At 48.4% G+C, this 18762-nt stretch overlaps 1 protein-coding gene and 1 long non-coding RNA gene across 10 annotated transcripts in view; one reads left to right on the top strand and one right to left on the bottom strand.

The window, feature by feature from the left end:
• The first annotated feature begins 3051 nt into the window (after positions 1-3051).
• LOC111931872 (uncharacterized) lies at positions 3052-17790 on the top strand. 5 transcript variants are annotated; one of them, XR_015288859.1, is made up of 4 exons: positions 3052-3240; positions 7316-7396; positions 14111-14215; positions 14628-17790. It is a non-coding gene; the product is annotated as an uncharacterized LOC111931872 (long non-coding RNA). The 5 variants fall into 5 exon arrangements; XR_015288858.1 differs by having other exon boundaries at positions 3086-3240; positions 14730-16779; XR_002865790.2 differs by lacking the exon at positions 3052-3240 and adding an exon at positions 4612-4744.
• The window catches only part of ERBB4 (erb-b2 receptor tyrosine kinase 4), a 553845-nt gene continuing 541563 nt past the window's right edge, over positions 6481-18762 (bottom strand). For 4 of the 5 annotated variants that reach the window (XM_086896321.1, XM_086896319.1, XM_086896320.1 and 1 more), the window contains 2 exons: positions 16777-17068; positions 6481-14911 (listed from right to left, as the gene is read on the bottom strand). In XM_086896321.1, the coding sequence (XP_086752447.1) occupies positions 14475-14911; positions 16777-17068 (729 nt within the window). In that variant the 3' untranslated portion in view covers positions 6481-14474. Of the gene's footprint in view, positions 14912-16776; positions 17069-17867; positions 17913-18762 lie in introns of all 5 variants that reach the window. The other variant, XM_086896323.1, reaches the window with a different exon arrangement.

The raw sequence follows: 18762 nt of genomic DNA, 5'->3' as shown, positions 1-18762 counted from the left end.
CCTCTGTGCTGGGACACAATCTTAATTTATATTACAAATGCTTGGCTGTGATGAACCTGCAAACTTCTTTTTGCGACATCAGACCCACCAGAAACTCCTTGCTCACGGATTTTGGTTGCCACTGGGTGTGGCTCAAAGAACAAAAAGCCAGCAGCAGCAGTGAAGTCCCTGACACTGAGTTCTTTTTGCATGTCACATATCTGTGTGTGCTGAAGTGGCCACACTGGCATTGGTACAGGAACAGGGCTAAAAACAGGGCTGTGGGGAGGGGAGTGGCAGCACTCCTGAGGTCTCTTCCAGACAAATGATCCATCTCTGAAGCCTCACTGCTGTGCACAGCTCTGCACTCACCAGAGCTGCCTTCAGGAGCGCACCCACAGCACGTCTAGTGCTCCACATCCATGTGTCTGCCTGGTCTGAGCCTTTCCCCTGAGCTCAGTGACTACAGGAGGGGTGTTGGTGCTGGCAAGCCAGGCCTGGCAGGGTCAGCTCATAGCTCTGCTGCCCTTGAGGACTTGGGAACCAGCTCAGGCCATGGTGAGGCCATTTTCCAGCAGTGGGAAATTACTTAGTCATTTGTCCTGCCTCCCACGCACAATCATTCTGTCTCTTGAGGTTAAGAGATACCTTCAATCAAAATGAGAATGTTGTGCTCTGCTCTGGAAACAATGGAAATGCACTGCAAACATTGCACTCTCCAATGCTTGGTATTTCTGTGTAATCTGACAGCTCTGTGTAGATCAAATAAAGCAGAAGAGAAGGAAAGTTCTTGCCTCATTTCTCTCCTCTGGCCAAGACAGTACATCTAGTGGCAGGACACACAATCTGTCTGCCCCAGATACACAGCTCCTGTCTAAGTCTGGCTGATATCATATTTGCTGAGGTCCTTGAAGGCTTTGTGCTCCCCACTTCCTTCCACGACTCCTAGCTCCTGGTTGGAAGCCACCACCACCCCACCAAGAACTGGTTTTAAGCAAATTCAGTCAACAAAATATTTCTCAAACAATTCCTCTTTTCTGCTTCCCTGCTCTCTGCTGAGGTCACTCAGAACAAGGTGGGTAAATGGCTTTGTTGGTGGGCTGGTGTCCCTGACTCTGTTTTTCTGTCCATTGAGCCAGGGAAACGCTGGGCTCAGCTGAGGGAATCACCCTGCTGGGGGCTGCAGTGTGCCCAGGACAGACAGGCAGCACCTGACAGGGACAGGCTCCTGCTCCTTGCCTGTAAATCACATTTACAGCCAGCAGTGCAGGCAGGGTGGCCTCAGTGCTCAGTCATTTTAGGTGTGTATCCCTGGCTAAGGTCTGCTTCCCTTGCTTTGGCAGAATTTGGGGGTGTCACAGCTCCTTTGAAACATAAAGAAATGAGGTGGCATTCAGCACAGCTGGGGAGCCCAAATGTGCCATTTGCCATGTTAAGAAGGTAACAGAGTAAGGAAACAACTCCTCTGTGGAAAATGACTCCCATCCATGGCAAAGGAGGAGCAAAGGATGGGTGGTTTCCATCCCCAGGTGCTGCTTTGTGTCTCTCAGAGGCAATGGTGTGCAGGACCACTCACTGCTGACTGACCTGTGTGCTGCATTCTGCTGCTGGCAAGCTGGATTCCCCTGCTGGCTTTCCAGGCTGGCTTCCCTGTGCTGCAGCGTGGGATGGCCTCGTGGTTCAGCTGCTGAGGAAGGCAGGGGGAGTCCTGCAGTCCCCAGCCCCAGCTGGAGCAGCAGGGTCAGAGGCAGACACACGGAGACACGGGTGCCAAAGCAGCAGGGCATGGAAAAGTTCAGACGCTTCTCACAGAGTGCACTTATTTATTCACCCCTTCTCCCCTCCCCTGGGCCCATGCCCTCCCTAATTTGCTCCTTGCTTTGCCAAGAGGTCTGAGAACTCATGGTGATTTCTATTCTGTGGGGGCGAAATATTTCCTTTGCTGTTACTCCTTTGTGCAGCTCTGTGCAGGGGGCACAGCAACAAGTGCCCTGTGTGACAGGGACAAAGCAGATTTCTGTGGTCATGGCTGAAAGGAAAATACGATTTCTTCCCTTGTTGCCTCAGTCTTGTTGACTTGCCAGCACGTTGCACGAAGAAGCTCATACAGATTTCCTTTGCATAATAGTAAAGGCTTTTCTTGGTGTGAAAAAAGCAGAGGATAAGGGGGAGAGGGAGTGGTTGTTCATCATAGGGAGAAGAATTTTGTGGTTGTGCTGGCTGTTTGTCAGCTGTTCCTTCTGGAGCAGTGAGCAGGCATGACAGGTTGGGGCTATGGAATTGGAGTTTGGAATTGCTGGCTGTCCCCTTGAGCAAAGGCTTTGGATAAACTGGTGTGGTCAGGGTTAAAAACCCAGCAGTGCCTTGTTCTGATGGGGAAGATGGGCTGGAATGGAGGGTTGCAGACAGCATGGGGAAAAAAAGTATAATTTTTTTAATTTTTTTTTTCTAAATAGCCACCTGCAAAGACTCATGGCAGCTCCCTGAGCTGGGCTCTGGGCATGCTGGGGGGCTGCACCCAGCTGTGCCCAGCAGTATCATCTCTTGGAGGATGTGGAGGCTCCTGTGGTCTCAGGGCCTCTTTTAGGGGCAAATTATTGTCACAGGTATCCATGACTGCCCACCCAATTTGCCTTTACATGTGTCATAACCCCATGTCCCGTGTCCATTTTCGTTGTGTCTGGGTGTTATGTGGTGGCCATGGGCTGGGACATCTCCTTGGTGGCTACACTGGAGGCTGGAGAGGGCTCAGACTCAAACAGCAAAACCCCAGGTGAGTGAGGAACAAAGGTCTGAGCTGATGTTTGATGGCTTTGTCTCCTTTCTGGCCAACTTTTAAAATCATTTTCGCCCCGGGAGGGAGCAAGCTTTGACTGCAGAAGAGCAGATTATCTACTTGGGACAGGCTGGAGGGAGCAGGGAATGTACTGGTGCTATACCAACACTCCAAAATATCCCTGGGAACCTGCCTGGGGGGGATCTGTGTAGAGAGCTAAAGAAAAAAAACAAACAAAAGCTCCCCCAATAACAAAAACAAAAAGAAGCACCACTGCCTCTACACCTCCCTCCACTAAATTTTCAAAAGGACCAAGTAAATGTTTTAGTTGACTGAAGCCAGAATGCTCCCCGTTGTTCAGCTGGCAGACATTTAGTGCTGTGGTCTTAAAATGCCTCAGAAGGACCCATTTCAGGCTCAGCCCTGCTGTGCCAGGAGAGGCTTTGCCAAAACAAAGGGATCAGGGAGGAAATCCAGCTTTTCAGGTAAGCTCCCCACTCACTGCCCTCGCAGCACCGTCCTTGGCTCTCTCTCAGAGCCCCGTGTTCCTGCTCAGCCCCAGGGAATGCCTGGTACATCCTGTCCCACCACAGTGGTGGGATCCCTGTAAGCCTGGCAGAGGAATTAGGATGACCAGTGTGCCACAGGCAGGTTAGAGAATTCAAAGGGAAGCTTGGTTTTCTCAATCCTGACTTTTCCCAGCTTTTGGCAGCAGCTTCCGAAAGGTTTGCTGGCCCAGTTTTTGAGAGGTGATACAGGAAACGCTCCTGCACCTCAGCAATAGCCTCATCAGTGGAGCTGAGCTGATTTTTATCTGCTGATAAAATGATGGTTTTTACTTTGCTGTTAACGTCAGTGCACTGGAGAGCTTGTTTGAAATGAGATGCTCATTTGGCCTCTTCAGCAGCTTTACAGTCCTTGTGTGGTTTGCAAACTGAGCCCAAGATTTAAAGAGATTTATCTGAATTCTGGGGCTGTTTCTGAAATTGGTTAAGCAGCCACTCCTGCTGGGAAGGCCCCAGGCCTTAACAGAGGTGTTACAATGGCTGCTTATTTTGCATTTGGAGGGAGCAAAACCAATTTCCCCAGAGCTCAGGGCACAGGCTTGTTGGAGTGGGACAAAATGTGCCAGCTGGCCAGTATTGCCTCTGCAAACCTCAGTAATCTGAGCACTGGGCAGTCATGGGCCAGACTGAAGTGTGAGGATGCAAGGAAAGAACTTCATCACCAGAACCACGGCAGGAAACTGCTTGCAAAAGCTAAACTCTGCTTTCCAGTGCCACTTTAAACACCTGAAGCCTATAGCCTTTGCCAAAGTACTCTGAATGAGTAGCAGAGAGCTTTAAATTAATATATTTCACTAGGAAACAGGTGATTGATTTATTCTTTCCTTTGTATTTTGGCCAGTTAAGTAAAACCCACTTGGGGAAGAGGGGTGTGTGTGTGTATGCACAAGTCTTAAAACTCATATTGCTCATTTTTTCAGTGTTGCTGAAGTCCTGTTTTGACCTGTTTTATTGTGAGGATCGCAATGATGCCGAATCCCTGCACCAGGCACTGTTTCCAATGAGTGGGGCTCAGCCTTGCAGCCTGTGTGTGTCCCTGGGTGGTTTCCTCCAGCCTTGGAAGGGATTTTGTGCTGCCTGGCTGGACAAGGAAGAGTGGGCTTGCAGCAGGGCTCTTCCCCTTCCCCTCCTGTGGAAAACAGACTTCATATTCCTGACAGCTCTGAGGGGTGAATGCTTAATTATGTCACCCTCACCCACTGGGAGCAAGAGGTGGTGTTCCACCCAGCTCCTGCTCCCTGAAGGCAGCAGGGAATGTTCTAGCATTCCAGGATTCCAGCCCTGGGAGCTGTGTGTGTCTGCAATGACCTTTTCAGGCTGCTGGGGATAACGTGCTGAGGCCATTCGTGAAACAAAGAGTCGCAATCCGGGGAGACTTGGAGCGGTTTAAAATGCGCCTCAAAGAGCCAAGTGACCTTTACAGGTTCCTAGCTAAATTTAAAATGCTTTCCAGAGGCCTGGCAGTGCAGGGAAACGCTGACCAATTGTGGGGCCATTGCCAGCCCCATCAGCCAGTGAGACAGAGTGGGAGCAGTTTGAGTTAGGGTGTGTGCCAGGCTCCATGGGGATCAAGCTGTGCCACTGGCAGGGAATGCCTCAGTTAAATCTCACAGCTCTGTGTGATGTGTTAAATCTCACAGCTCTTTTCAGTGAGCCACAGGGTGGGCGTTGGACTGAGGGCAGCTCCTGGGGGGTGAGGGAGGCTTATTTAGCCCCTCTGAGAGCGTGGGGAGCATCTCTTGTGTTTTCCAGCTGGATTTAAAGGTGCAGCTGCCAGAGGCAGAGCCAGGCCTGGCCGAGCTGCGGTGCTGAGGTGTGAGATGGAGGTGTGGGGTACATGGCAGGGGGGGACTGTGGCAGAGTGGGGTATGTGCTTCTTGGGGTTAGATGTTGTGTATGCACTGAATTAATGTGTCTAAGTATATACAAATGCTTCATTCCCCCACACCACCCTCTATCCCCTCCATGAATGAAGCTGGGGAGATAGATCAGGGCAGCTGTGGGTGAGTGAGCTGTGACTGGACACCCAGTGAGCGAGCTGGGCCACAGGGCACGGGCACCGACACCTTTGTGGGGCGTGTTTTGTTTTAAAAGGAATGAAAAGCTCAGAATTGCACAACTCCTGGGGCGGTGGGGGTAGGGCACACACGGAGGGGCACGGGAAAGAGGGCCTTCTCCACAGGAGCTTGTCTGCTCCATCTGGGGTCAGGTAGGATGTGTGTGGGGTGTGTGTGATGTGTGGGGCTCTGTGTGTGTGTGTGTGGGGAGTGTGTGTGGGGTTCTGTGTGTGTGTGTGGTTCTGTGTGTGTGGGGGGTTCTGTGTGTGTGTGGGGAGTGTGTGGGGTTCTGTGTGTGTGTGTGGGGAGTGTGTGGGGAGTGTGTGCGTGTGTGTGGGGAGTGTGTGGGGTTCTGTGTGATGTGTGGGGTGTGTTTGGGGTTCTGTGTGTGTGTGGGGAGTGTGTGGGGTTCTGTGTGTGTGTGGGGAGTGTGTGGGGTTCTGTGGGGTTCTATGTGTGTGTGGGGAGTGTGTGGGGTTCTGTATGATGTATGGGGTGTGTATGGGGAGTGTGTGTGATCTGTGGGGTTCTGTGTGTGTGTGGGGAGTGTGTGGGGTTCTGTGTGTGTGTGGGGAGTGTGTGGGGTTCTGTGTGTGTGTGGGGTGTGTGTGTGGGGTTGTGTGTGTGTGGGGGGTTCTGTGTGATGTATGGGGTGTGTTTGGGGTTCTGTGTGTTTGTGGGGGGGGTTCTGTGTGATGTATGGGGTGTGTTTGGGGTTCTGTGTATGTGTGTGTGGGGTTCTGTGTGATGTATGGGGTGTGTGTGGGGTTCTGTGTGTGTGTGTGGGGGGTGTGTAGGGTTCTGTGTGATGTATGGGGTGTGTGTGGGGTTCTGTGTGATGTATGGGGTGTGTTTGGGGTTCTGTGTGTGTGTGTGGGGTTCTGTGTGATGTATGGGGTGTGTTTGGGGTTCTGTGTGTGTGTGGGGTTCTGTGTGATGTATGGGGTGTGTTTGGGGTTCTGTGTGATGTATGGGGTGTGTTTGGGGTTCTGGGTGTGTGGCCACCCCAGCTCAGGGCTGTGCCAGGGCTTCCCACGGGCACAGGGGGCTCTGTGGCAGCTCTCCAGCCGCCTCCCAAGAGATTCCGCGTGCGCACAGAGACTTCGTTTCGTATTTTATTGAATTTCATTTATATTAAATTAAAAATATATTTCTGACAGATTCATGTAACAAAAAGGCAGAACAGTTTTCAAATTGTTCAGCTGGGATGAGCGTGGGTTGATGCAAGGTGGGTCGCAGTCTACATTTGCCTTAACAAACAGATAAAGCTCTACCCCAAGGACCATGAGGAGAAACTCCGGGCTGCACACGGGAGTGGGGAATAGAACCACACAAAGAGAAGATCCACAGGTTTCTTCCCAGCTTCCAAACAAGACAAAAGGGAAGGGAAAGGGAAAAAAAAAAAAAAAAGAAAAACAAACAAAAAAAAGAAAAACCCCGAGAAACCGTGAAAAGAAGGGAAATTATGCTAAAATATGTACCTAATATTAACCCAGGTCAGTAAGTATTTTAACAGTGTATAATTCTCAACAGCTAAAATATGAGAAACGAAAGGTTAAAGTAACATTACGCCACACACGATTGGCATACCCTACTGTGTAAGCAAGTGCAGAAAGTCTGAACACACCACAACAGTGCTAAAACACGGAATCACACAGAATGCTGAAAATGGTACTTCTAACCAAAACCAGAGGGTGGGAAGGAAGAGAAAGGAAAGGGGAGGAGGAGCGGCTGAAATCACAAGCAAATTACCTATATACAAATCAACCCTAAGGACAATTATGTTCCAAACAATGGTGTCCACAAGGAAAATAAAAGCAACATTATCCTTATTTACAAATGCAACTAGCTGTGTCTTTAACAAGCTATAAAAATACTATTCACATTTTCAAAGTAACATACAGTAGGTATTGAATTTCTTTTTATTTTTGTTTCAGAAAGGCAGCTAACTCTGAATGCATCGCTTCGCAAGAAATGAGTGTCTTCCCCAACATGCTGACACTTCTCTTCTTCTGAAGGTACTTCATAAGGCAGAAGTATTGTTGTTTTATGTTGTGGCTCTTTCAGAATGCTGAGGATTGACAGAAACCCAGGCCACCCCATCTGTGCTGCTGGTTCTGTGATCAGGAGTCACCGGGAGCTCGGTGCTATCCCAGTGTCACCTGCCAGGTGGGGGTCTGTGATTCCAAGGGGACAGTAATGTCATACCCCAGGCCTGAATCTGAGCCTCATCTGAAAAGTCAGTGGTTCAAGACCACCAGGTCAGGAAATACAATTTGGCTATCTCTGTTCTTAGAAAGAGACTTCTTTTTCCCCTCAGTTTCCCTTCCCTATACAAGGACTGACACCTATTTAGCAATTCCAGCTTACAGTATTGGGGAAGCAGCAAAAACTGGGCAAAAGAAGGGATTAAAAACCATTGTGAGTAATGTATAGAATGGGTACCAATTTCCATCTTTAAAACGCTATAAAAAATTACCAGTTTTCTCATCCACCTGCATTTTCCTCTTGCATTACCCCACCATAAGTACCCCCACAAGCAGCCAGTGCCTAGCTCCCATCCCATGTCCAGGGGAACAGTGATTTCATGCATTCAAAGTTAGCTACCCCCTACACAGCTGCTCAGTTAATAATCGACCCATTTAACAGCAGGACCAGTTTATGCTACATATGTCAGAGTACCTTACCTCGAAAGAACGGCATACATATCTACACTTAGAAAATACCACTCACAGTTCCCTACTGTGGTTATCCCAAAAGGGTTTAGTCTTCAGAGTACTACGGACAATACAGTGTTTCCCCCCAAGGAGAGCTCAAGGGTGGGGCTGGGTGGGCCAAGCTGCTGGCAAAGGGCGCTGGGTGGCAGCCCGTGGCTCCGTGTACCTGTGGCCCTGGTCACACCTGAGCCAGCAGCCTGGGGGTGCTGGGCAGGGTGCACCTTCACCCCAGAGGGTTCATCCACAACAGCACTGGAGCGTGATTTCATGGCTTTTTTTATTGGTGAGGGGAGAGGAACCGGGATATAACTACTCACACTGCCTAACGCCTTACGAAACTCCCCTTAAAACCTCTCTCTGCCAAGGTCCACAAAGCTCACTTCTAAAATTAAATAATAGAGAAGGAAAAAAGAAAGCCAGCTTTGACACCTCTTCTTTTCTATTGGGATGTCCTTGGGCTTCCCCTCTCACACCTTTTCCTGTATTGCTGCCACAGACCCCAGCTGCAGGATGCCCTGGGCATCAGGTGTCCCTCTGGCTCTGGTTAGGAGATGAGACTGGCTGCAGCTCAAGCCCCACTGAGTCCCACCACCATCAGTCAGACCTGAACCCCCACAAAGTTCCCTAAAAAGTGCTCTGGACAATCAGACTTACAGGGAGATCCCTGCGGCAGCAGCGCCGACAGCCTCACCTGCCGGTGATTTCCTCAGGAGCAAGGAGCCTACCATCGAAACAAACCACTGTTCCACACAGTGGTAAAATAAAATTGTGCTAAAATCACATTAAAACTAACCTGGAGACATGATTTTTTGACATCTTAGAGTGGTGCTTCTAACTGCATGGCTGTATTTGTTTCTAGCCATTTGTAACAGTGACCTTTTCCACCTTTATAATGAAATGCTTAGCAACAGGTAGAAAATAAAAAAGAGGGAATCCTGCACATACAGCCAGCCACCCTACCCCACCCAGCCCTGGCTTTCTGGAAAACAATCTGAGCCCAAATCCAAGATTTTTACATAACCACAGACAAGCTGTTTTGTCAGCATCAGAGGCTGGAGATTCCCAAGAGTGAGACTATAGCAAGTGGCAGCTGGAAATGAGCAGGTGCAGAGACTTCATGTGCCACCAGCTTTTGAAAAAGCCTTGCCAAAGGGAAATTGAGGTGACACTGTCCCCTCTGAGGTGCCCTCTAAAAGACTGAAAACTGCAGGCCTGGCTCCCATTGTTCTAAAGGCTCAGCTTCACCAGTCACCCTCAAGCCAGACATCCTTCCAAGCACGTAAACACCTCTTGGAGTGCCATAGCTCTGAAATGCACTCGGGGAACCAGGGTGGGGGCCCTGAGACACCAGCTGTGCAGGGTGAGGGGAGCAGGCAACCCTGACTCGTGGGCACCTCTGGTGCTTCCATTCTTTCCTTCCTCCTCCTCCTCCTCCTGCACTCTGGAGTGGGACCGTCCCCGTGTGACCCTGTGGGTGCTGCAGTGGCCGCTGCTCCTTTGGTAAGGACGTGCCTGCCCAGGGTTCCTGGGCTGCCAGGGAAGCACAGCTCAGGGGATGCATCCAGCTATCCTGGGGAATTACCAAAAATGACCAAAAAAGTGACCAAAAGCCTGATTCTGCTGTGTGCCAGTCTCCTCATCTCCCAGATGGAACAAAGGAGCTCAGACTATCCCATCATTCCGCTGGCTGCCACCATCATGTGCAACACCTACGCAGACATGTCTAATAGACAAAAAAAAAGGTTTTTTTCTTTAATATCTGATTTTCCATCCCCAAAACCAAGCTGTATTTCTAGGCTTACTCACCTCACAACTCATTCTTCTCCCCTGTGCTGCCCACCTCTACCTAAAGCTATGGAAAGACTGGATCCACAGAGTCATTCATGGCTGAGCTGCTCTTCCAGAGCTGCCACTTTCCTTCCTTTTGGGCTGGCATTGGTGGTGGCTGAGGGTGAGATCTTTAGTGGAAACAGGTGTCAGATCATTGCATATGAATCTTCCAGTCAAGAAGCACTTTTTCTACCAAGTAAATGTTACATCCAGGGGTAATACAGCATTTCTTTGTATACAGGAAAGGATTTCAGTGTACCTGAAACAGATATATGTGCTGGCTCCTATTGCAGATTTATTTCCATCTCTTGCTACCTGAGAGAGACGACCTGTTTGAAATGTAGTTGTAAATATTCTGCTACATCTGAGCTAAGGGCCATGTAAAAATCCCTCCTGGCTGTTTCGCAGAAAAAGAAAAATCTGAAAAGATCTGAAGAAGTAAATGTAAAAGTAGTTGGTTCCAGCCAGTTGTGTTACAGTGAGTCAATTGGCCCCAGCATCTGTTTGCAGTAACCCTCAGGTAAGTAAAAACTAGTAATAAGCTAGGATAAGTAACACTGAAAGAGATCAGGAGAAAATAAGCTGTTCCCTTTCCTTTGGCACGTTGCTTTGTGCCTTGGACAATGGCTGATCCACGCTCGGGCAAAAATGTGCTCTTGAAAATCTGGTCACTGTTGGTCTCCCAGGCCGTGACAGGGGGAAGAAGAACATTTACAAACAGGAGACTGCACTCCAAAACCCACAAATCCTAAGTTTGTGCTGTGTACAGATACTTCAGTAGCACCGGAGAGTGAATCACACCCAAAATACTTCTGCTGACATGCTCGCTTGCTGCTTTGTGCTGACAAAATGCAGTTTGTGTGTGGATATACGTGCTTTTCCCCCAAACCTGCCATTATGCCCTAAAGAGCTTGACCCTCCTCTTTCATCCCATATGAATCCCAGTTGAGTGCTTGCCATAATCTTGCCATGTGCACTTGCCCAAGTTCTTTCAGTAAACCAGCAGCAATACCCAGTAAGGCAAAGACACGAGTTAGGGATGGCCAGGTGTTTCTGTGATCAGATTAAAGCAGCCAAACAGTTCTTCTCTCAGTTTCCCTTTCTTGTTTTCTTTAGCTGTGATTAAACTCCCTGTTAAGAGGCAAAAGCTGCCAGCTAAGTTCTCTTCCAGAGGAAAGGGGCAGGGTTCAGGTAAGTGCTGCCCTCGGGGCTGGTTCACCAGCAGCCTCAGGTGAGGCAAGATCTCCAACACAGGCCCTGTGTGAACAGATGTGTGAACATCTGTTGGGCAAGGGGCAGTGACTGGCACGGCACAGCACCCATGGGCCAGTTTTGGCAACTGCAACTCAAACCAGCAGCTCAGAAAATCATAAAAAATATTGAATTGTGAAGCTGCAGCGTGCAGAGTTCTCCCTCATCCCAAATCACTGTGTTCATTAAGCCTCTGCCTGTCCTCTGCTCTCCCAGACCCCACTAGCATGGCTCTGCATGGCTCATGCTGGCTGCCAGGCAGAGCCCAAGCTCCTGTTCCAGCTTTCCTGCTGCCCCACTTGCAGGAACCTCTGCGTTTCCATGCTACTTAATACATTATAGCACACCCACAGCCAACAAATAAAATTAATAAATAATTCAAGCCTTGTAAGAAATAAAATGTTAGACTGTTAAACCCCGCCAGTATTTACATTTGGATTACTCCATGGGCTTGTCTCTAACATGAACACTACTTCATTACCAGAGGAACAAACAGGCCTCACCTTGTGTGAGCAGCTCCATCCCCAGCCAGTGCCAGGCTCTGCCCCAGCAGCCTCCGAGCTCATCTCTGAATTCAAACATGTCAGCTGCACCAGCGTTTTATTTTATATTTATTCTCCATTAGGAGTTACTCTGTGTTCTTGTTCAGGGACAAATCAACCTTTCTCCACCTACCTATGGAACTGCAGGCAGCTGCTGTGCTGAAAAGAGGACACCCACATTCCTGTGCTGGTCTCTGCCCCCACGCAGCATCGTGTCAGCCTGGCAGACCTTGTCTGTGCACAGGTGACACCCTGTGAGCGCTGCTGTGGGCAGCAAACCTCCCCTGGAGCAGCCACCCAGGGCCTCATGGCAGCCTCTGTGCCCAGCTCCTGCCCAGTGGGTGCCCCTGTCTCTCCAAGATGCTGAGGAGCTACCAGAGGCACCAGAGAGGCCCCTGAGTACGGGATTGTACCCATGACAGTGGTTTGCTGGCCTTTTGGCTGTATCACCACAAACCACCTTGGTACCAGTTGACCCAAGATCTCCTTTCCACAGCTCAAAGATCTGTACCTGTTCTTGCTGCTTTCAGAACCTTCAGCTGGTTGTAGCTGGCCTGGACACACCTGGTGCACAAAAAGCTCACTTGTGATCACACACAGTTTGTTCTCCATCTACAAGGGCAACAACAAACCCAGCTTTAACATCTCTTCACACCTTTGTCAAGCCTCAGCCACTAAGCTTCAGACAACTATTGCTCGTTTCTTACTCCCTTCCTCTGCTTCCCTAAGGTTAAAGGTGGCAAGCTGTTGGAATGGCAGGAATTTAGAGGAGGGTGATGCCATTCCAGCTGCTGGTTTTGTTGCCAGGTTAGGCCATCCCAAAGATCTCAGCCCTAGCAGAGCTGAAGTGCACAAACTGAAATACTGTTGCATCACCGAAGGTTGCCATCAACCAGGTATTGTTTCTTCCCTTTAAAAGCCTTGATGGATAGAGACAGGTAGATCTCCAAAGGTACCTAATAGTTCCTTAAGACGTGTGGTGGGAAGTAGGCTCACAAACGCTCTCACACGCACGGTCTTGGTGTGCCAGGAGCAAGCCTTGGTGTCTCCGGCCCTTACGCCTCCTTTCCCAGCTCCATCTGCCCCAGATCACTAAAAACGTCCAGAACTCTGGTTTGAAAGTGATTTCCAAAGAAGAGCAGGTCAGGGGGTGTCTACCTAAAAACTGAGGTTGATAAAAGCAGAACTAAGTGCAAGGAGACTGACTCATACTTATTTACATTTTCGACAGAAAGCTCTGCAAATCATGCACATTTTGACTTCTCAAACCTCATATGCACTGTCTTCTGTGCCAGAGTAATCCTCCTTTTAGAAAAATGGTATTCTGTACCGTACTGCAAGGCAGAGCAGGACATTTGCCTTCCCTGATCCTTTCAGGGTTTGCTCTGCTGTCCTTCAGAAAGCAGCAGGAAGAGCTGGCTGCTCCATCACTGTATTCTCTGAAGCAGTCACTGCATCGGCCTCTCAGAAGTGGCAGACATTGTTCCAAAGACTTGATTTGCTTCATTTTGGCATTTCCACAGTCATCCTTTACAAATAATTTATATTTCTTTTTAAATTTAAAATTATTATTTTGTATTTTGCTGGTCACTTCCATATTGCTTCATTCAAAATCCAGAAAACAGTTCAAATAAAATCAGAGGTTAAGTGCAAACTAACTTTCCAGTGAACCACTATGTGCATTTTTTTCCAGTCCAGTGTCTGTCTTCCAGTTTAAAGGACCCTTCCCACCCCACCCCACAGAACATCAAACTCTTCAGTTCTTTGTCTTGTCCTCAGTGTTGCCTGACAGCATCCCCAGCTCCCTTCATGACCATGAAGAAGAAAAAGAGGGAAGAATTAGTGACAATCTTTTGAGGTGTTTACAGTCAGCAGGTAAAAAACAGGAAAGCAAAGCTTTTGGCATACAAATCTTCATTTCTTGGCCTGTTTTTTAGCTTCAAAAGGAACATATTGGAGGTGTGGTTTTGTTGCTTTCTTCTGAAAGGTATTTTGTGTTTAAAGTGTTTGTTCTGTTGGCACACATACAAAAATGGTCATGTCAGGTACCAGTTCTGAGTAGGAGTCTCTGTGGCTGGGAATTGGCACAAAATCATGGTGTGGCTCAGAATAAGGGTTTAGTATGTGGGAGTCACATTATCATTTCTTGGAAAGCCACAATGAAGATCTGAATGTTTTTGAAAAGCTGTGTTAGCCATTTTCAGTTGCTGGGATAGAAAGTGTTAGAGAAAGAAATTGGATTCTCAATCTCAATTACTACGCTATCGCATGGGATATAAAAATTGTCCATTTTTCACCCTGATGGAAATTGCATGGAGATTTCCAGGAATGCTGTACAGACTCTCATCAGTTCCTGCTGAAAGAATCAGCCTTCCTGTGGCTTTCCCTACAGTGTCTGGTTGAATCACTGAGAACGAGCTCCACAGCAGCACTGCCGCTGGCCTCTCCTGCTACCACCTGGCTCCTCTGGGCCTCTGCTGAAAGTGGGAAAGGCCAGGTCAGTCAAAAATCCTTCTTCCAGTCTCTTTCCTTCCTTCCAGGTGCCCAACCCAATCTGCAACCAACTCCAAGACATCCTTTCACTTAGAAATATCAAAAATGAGTGAACTGGCAAGAAGAGGAAGCTCATGGGAGAAAGAGAGGGAGGAAGGGAGGGAGGGAGGGAAGAAAGACGGGCAAGGGCAGGGAGGAAGGGGGAGCGAGAGAGTGAGGCAGCTAGAAGGGGTTGCCTTTCCACTTCAGTGAGAGCACAGCCACTACACCACGGTATTCCGGTGTCTGTAGGGCGGCGGGGGCAGCACAGTGCCAGGCTTCAGGGAGAACTCGGAGAGGTATTCAGGATTCTCTGCCACTATGGGCCGGATCCGTCCGTTCTGTTTGTAAAAGTATTTTGTGCTGTACTCTTGCAGGTAGTCCGGGTGCTGGAGGGTGCTCCGTGGGGGCAGGCTGTGGTTCCAGTAGTCTGGGTTGTCAAAGGCCTTCTTGGCTTTCTCTGGCAAATTGTTCTTCAGGTACTCGGCGTTTTCCAAGGTGTTGGCGAAGGTGTTGAGGTACAAGGGCTCGTTCACGTACTCATCCTCTGCTTTGGGCTGCCCGTTGGGAGCGTTGTGGTACTCTGGGTTGTCCACAGCTTGGAGATCTCCGTTCTTTCGTCGGGAAACAAAGGGGTTCTCTTCCACTGGGTTCAGGTAATCTAAAGAAAGATGAAAAATGCGTCAGCCAAGAGCGGTAGTAATCCATCCATGCAGCATCTGTGACCAGAAGCAGCCCTTGGACTAGAGCAGCCTCCACCTCAGCCGTTCCAAGAACTCCAGATGGGATCAGGAGCCAGCTGTGCTGAACACACACCAGTGAAAAATGAAGTATTTACAAGCTAAACAGACAATATGGGTTAAAACAGATACCTCTGAAGACTGACTGATCAAACACACTGGCCAGCTAAACTACAGCTCTTGCTGAGCCATAGCCCATGTGGCTCCCCTGCTCTCCCTCCTCTCACGGTGTGATCTACAGACCCAAACACACCCACTGACTTCTGCCTCTGCCGCCTCGGACCTATTAGCAAACCCTCTGCTCTGTACTCCTTCCATCCAGAAAACTCTACAGGAATCTCACTTAAGCCTCTCTGCACAAAGCCTATCCCCAAGGGCTGACTTTTAAGACAGCTTCATTTCTAACAGAGCAATTTGCCTGATTAAAAACCTTCCATCCCTGAAGGACAAAGGGCTTTTGTCCAAGCATTATGAGAAAAAAGTTATACAAATGAGCCCTGGAAAGAGAACAAGAGAGCCTTAGATCAGCTGCAGAACGGGACTTGGAGCAGGTTAGAGTTGCCTCAGATCACTTGCTGTGGATTAACACCCCATTTCCAGAGGCAGGGCGCTGCTCAAGGGCTCTGCACACACCTCCCCAGAGAGTCCTGCTGCAAGGGATCATCTGCTTTCCTCCAGAATGGGGCCAAAACTATTAAAAGCAAAAGTTTGAGTCCCAGTGAACACCTTTGAACTGTCACTGGATCTGAGCTGAACAGTGGGAACATTTTTTCCCATTTTGCAGTGCTTTGATTTGAACCCCGCAGCTGTGTGGCCAGACTGTGACAACCCTGTGTCTGTGCCCAGGGGCTCAGGAAGGAGCTGCTTTCTCCTGAGCTGCCACTGCCACATCCCCGAGGGCTCAGGTGGCTCCTGTAGAGCTCTGAGGACTCCCAGGGCACACCTGTAACATGTGGGCTCACACTGAGAGGAAATCACTATTAAAAGGGAGAATCCCACAACTGCAGCTGCTGTGGGTCAAGCCCCAGGGCTTCCTCCATCCCTCCATCATGAAAGACAAAGTGGCCTCCAAATTCTTAGCAAACACAGTAGTGATTTGTCATTTACACTGCATTTATTAATTTCTTTAGAGCTAATGCAAAGCTTTGGAAGCAAATTAATAATGACACGTCCCCTTACATCTAAATGACTGCTATCATTATTTAAAGAGGAAGAAATGAATGAGGGCAAACTGGGAAGTGCAGTGTGCTGAGCTGGCACAGATTTAGACAGTCTTCCCCTTGTAGTGATGCTCTCTTTAAAGCACATCTTGTTCTTTCAATCCTAGACTTCTCTTGGGTATCAAATGCCAGCTGTGTGTATCAGTTCTGTGGTAGGTTCAACATGACATTTACCAAGCAAAGTGCCAAGAATAAGAAGATCAATAAACAAAGCAAAGTTAGGACTATGGCTGGCTGAAGATAGATCCCTTCCTTGGAAATAACTGAAGATTTGTGTTTGGGTAAGAAGTGGGCTTGGCTTTTTTTCATTCCTCTTGTTATTTCTCAAAAAAAAAAAAAAGTAAAAGGGGGACTTACCAACTTTGACATACATTTGAGCATTTCAAAGTAGAAAATTAAGGAGAGAAAACCAAATCCCCGCGTAAAGGAATATTAATCTAGTCAGAATGCTTCAACCTTGATGGGTAACTAAATAAAGCCATTTTTGATGAAAAGCTGCTGATGTACAAAGAGAATAAATCCAGCCAGGCTAGAGCAGGAGCCTCTGTGGAAAGCCAATATTTTACCTGTTTTAGGTTTGTCTCTCATCGGTGTCATGTACCCATCCTCATCCAGCTCTCCCCGCACGACCCGCTCGGGAATGAAGACGGTGGGGTCGGCGCTGTACCTCTGGGTGCTGCTGTCCTCTTTTGCCAGGGTTGCCACCTGTTTCTGCATCGTGCCATTGCAGCAAGTGTCTTCAAAGATCTCTGCTGTGGCCCCTTGAGCGGCTGGGGCCTCTGGAATGATGCAGCCTGGAGCCCTGTACGGCATCGGCACCTCGGCAGCGTAGCCACCATCCCGGTACACAAACTGGTTCTGTAGGCAGAGAGAGAGCACAGCTCAGTGGGAAAGGAGGCTGCCAAGGAGAGAAGCTTCAGCAGAAAGCCATGCCTGTGCCTCCTGTGCCTGCCCTGCCCATCCTGTGCCTCCAGGCTTTGCTGTGGACCCATGGAGCATCTGTCTGCACAGTGGGGATGGAAGTGGGGCAGGAAAACTTGTTTCCTACCAGGCACGTGGAGGCTGGACACACACAGCTGCAAGAGGGGAAGGTGGTGTTTCTTTTATTACTCTGGGAACCTCCCCTGATTGTTGATTAAAGCCCTTTAATCCTCATGTTTGGGAAATCTCCTCCTGATGGGGGATAATCATCTCTGTTTATTCCTGGGTGATACTTTTAGTGTGTCCTGTGGTGAGAATCATGGGGTCACCATGTGCAATTCTATCAGGAATTTCAGGCTGCTGACCTGGGTTTGTGTTGGCACCTAAATTCAATGGTTCAACAAAACCTACCATTTTGCTTGCCAGCACGGGCATGCAAAGGACTTTCAACATCCTGAGCTATAGATAGGAAGGAAATATGTACAGATTCATCCAAGCCTTTTACCTAAATGCTTTTCAAGAAAAGTCATCAGAGTTTTGGGTGTGGATCCCTAGAGTTTGCACACAAATCCAGGCTGAGTCTGGATCTCTTAACTGTTTGATTCCTTATGTATACACTTCATTAGCTGTTGGCTTTTGGGTCATTTATGAAAGAAAAAGGAGTTGGAAAAAGAAAAAAATGTAGTGAAGAAAGGAGGAAAGCCTAAAGGATGAAGGCTGAATGTGAAATACTTACTCCTGACATAGGGGTGTAGGCAGGAGGGCTGTGTCCAATTTCACTCTAATAGAAAGAAAAATGGGTGATGGATACATAACAGGAAGCCACATGAATGAAACAAGTCACATGAGCTGTGTGAGCTAATTGAAACACACACATCAGTCAGATTTCCTAACCTGAGCCAAAATTCAAATTCAGTCAGGGCAAATGCCCCACCCCCAAAAACAAGCTGTGTCTCACCAGTGTTAGACAGAGCCACTGATCCCACCTGGGCTCACGGCGAGGGAAGGCCATAAAAGAAGATGGAACATAAGACACTTCACCAGATGTTACTTTTTAAAAGGGAACAGACACCAGCAGCACTGAATATAGACTTTGCAAGTTACTTGTGCAAGAGGATTATTTTGGACAGTTGGGAAGGCCTGTTGAATCAGGGAACACCTTGAAAACTGGAGCTGCTGTGATTACCTCCAAACCCCTCCAGATTTACTTGTAATGACACACGGGCAATGACAGGCTACAGTGCAGAATGTGTTAGACAAATGGATAAAAAAAATCTCCTGAGCCTGGCAGATGCTACTTTAAAGCCCTCCTGATGGCTCTGAGACACTGCACTGTTGCTTTTTTCTCAACCTGGAAATGAAACTCGAGGTAATTTTAAAAAGGAGGTCATATAACAGAGGATCTTTATTTGAAGGCCTTCAGTGGAAGTTATGAAAGATGTCCACAAAAGCCACAATGGGATGCATCACACCCCTTTCATTTACATCTCCCTGTTTCCACACAGGGAACTTCCAAGGTTGGTTCACTGATTCTGGATGAAAAAGGGCAGAGCTGTCTTTGAAGTCCTTTCAGTTCACTTCTGTCACTGATGTCTTGATGACAACATAGAAAAGTGTCTTTTACTGATAGG

Source organism: Cyanistes caeruleus, chromosome 7, assembly GCF_971803275.1.
Source record: "Cyanistes caeruleus chromosome 7, bCyaCae1.hap1.1, whole genome shotgun sequence".
Classification (NCBI taxonomy): domain Eukaryota; kingdom Metazoa; phylum Chordata; class Aves; order Passeriformes; family Paridae; genus Cyanistes; species Cyanistes caeruleus.
The sequence above is the reverse complement of the archived record's forward strand: the minus strand, read 5'-3'. Positions and strand labels throughout refer to the sequence as shown.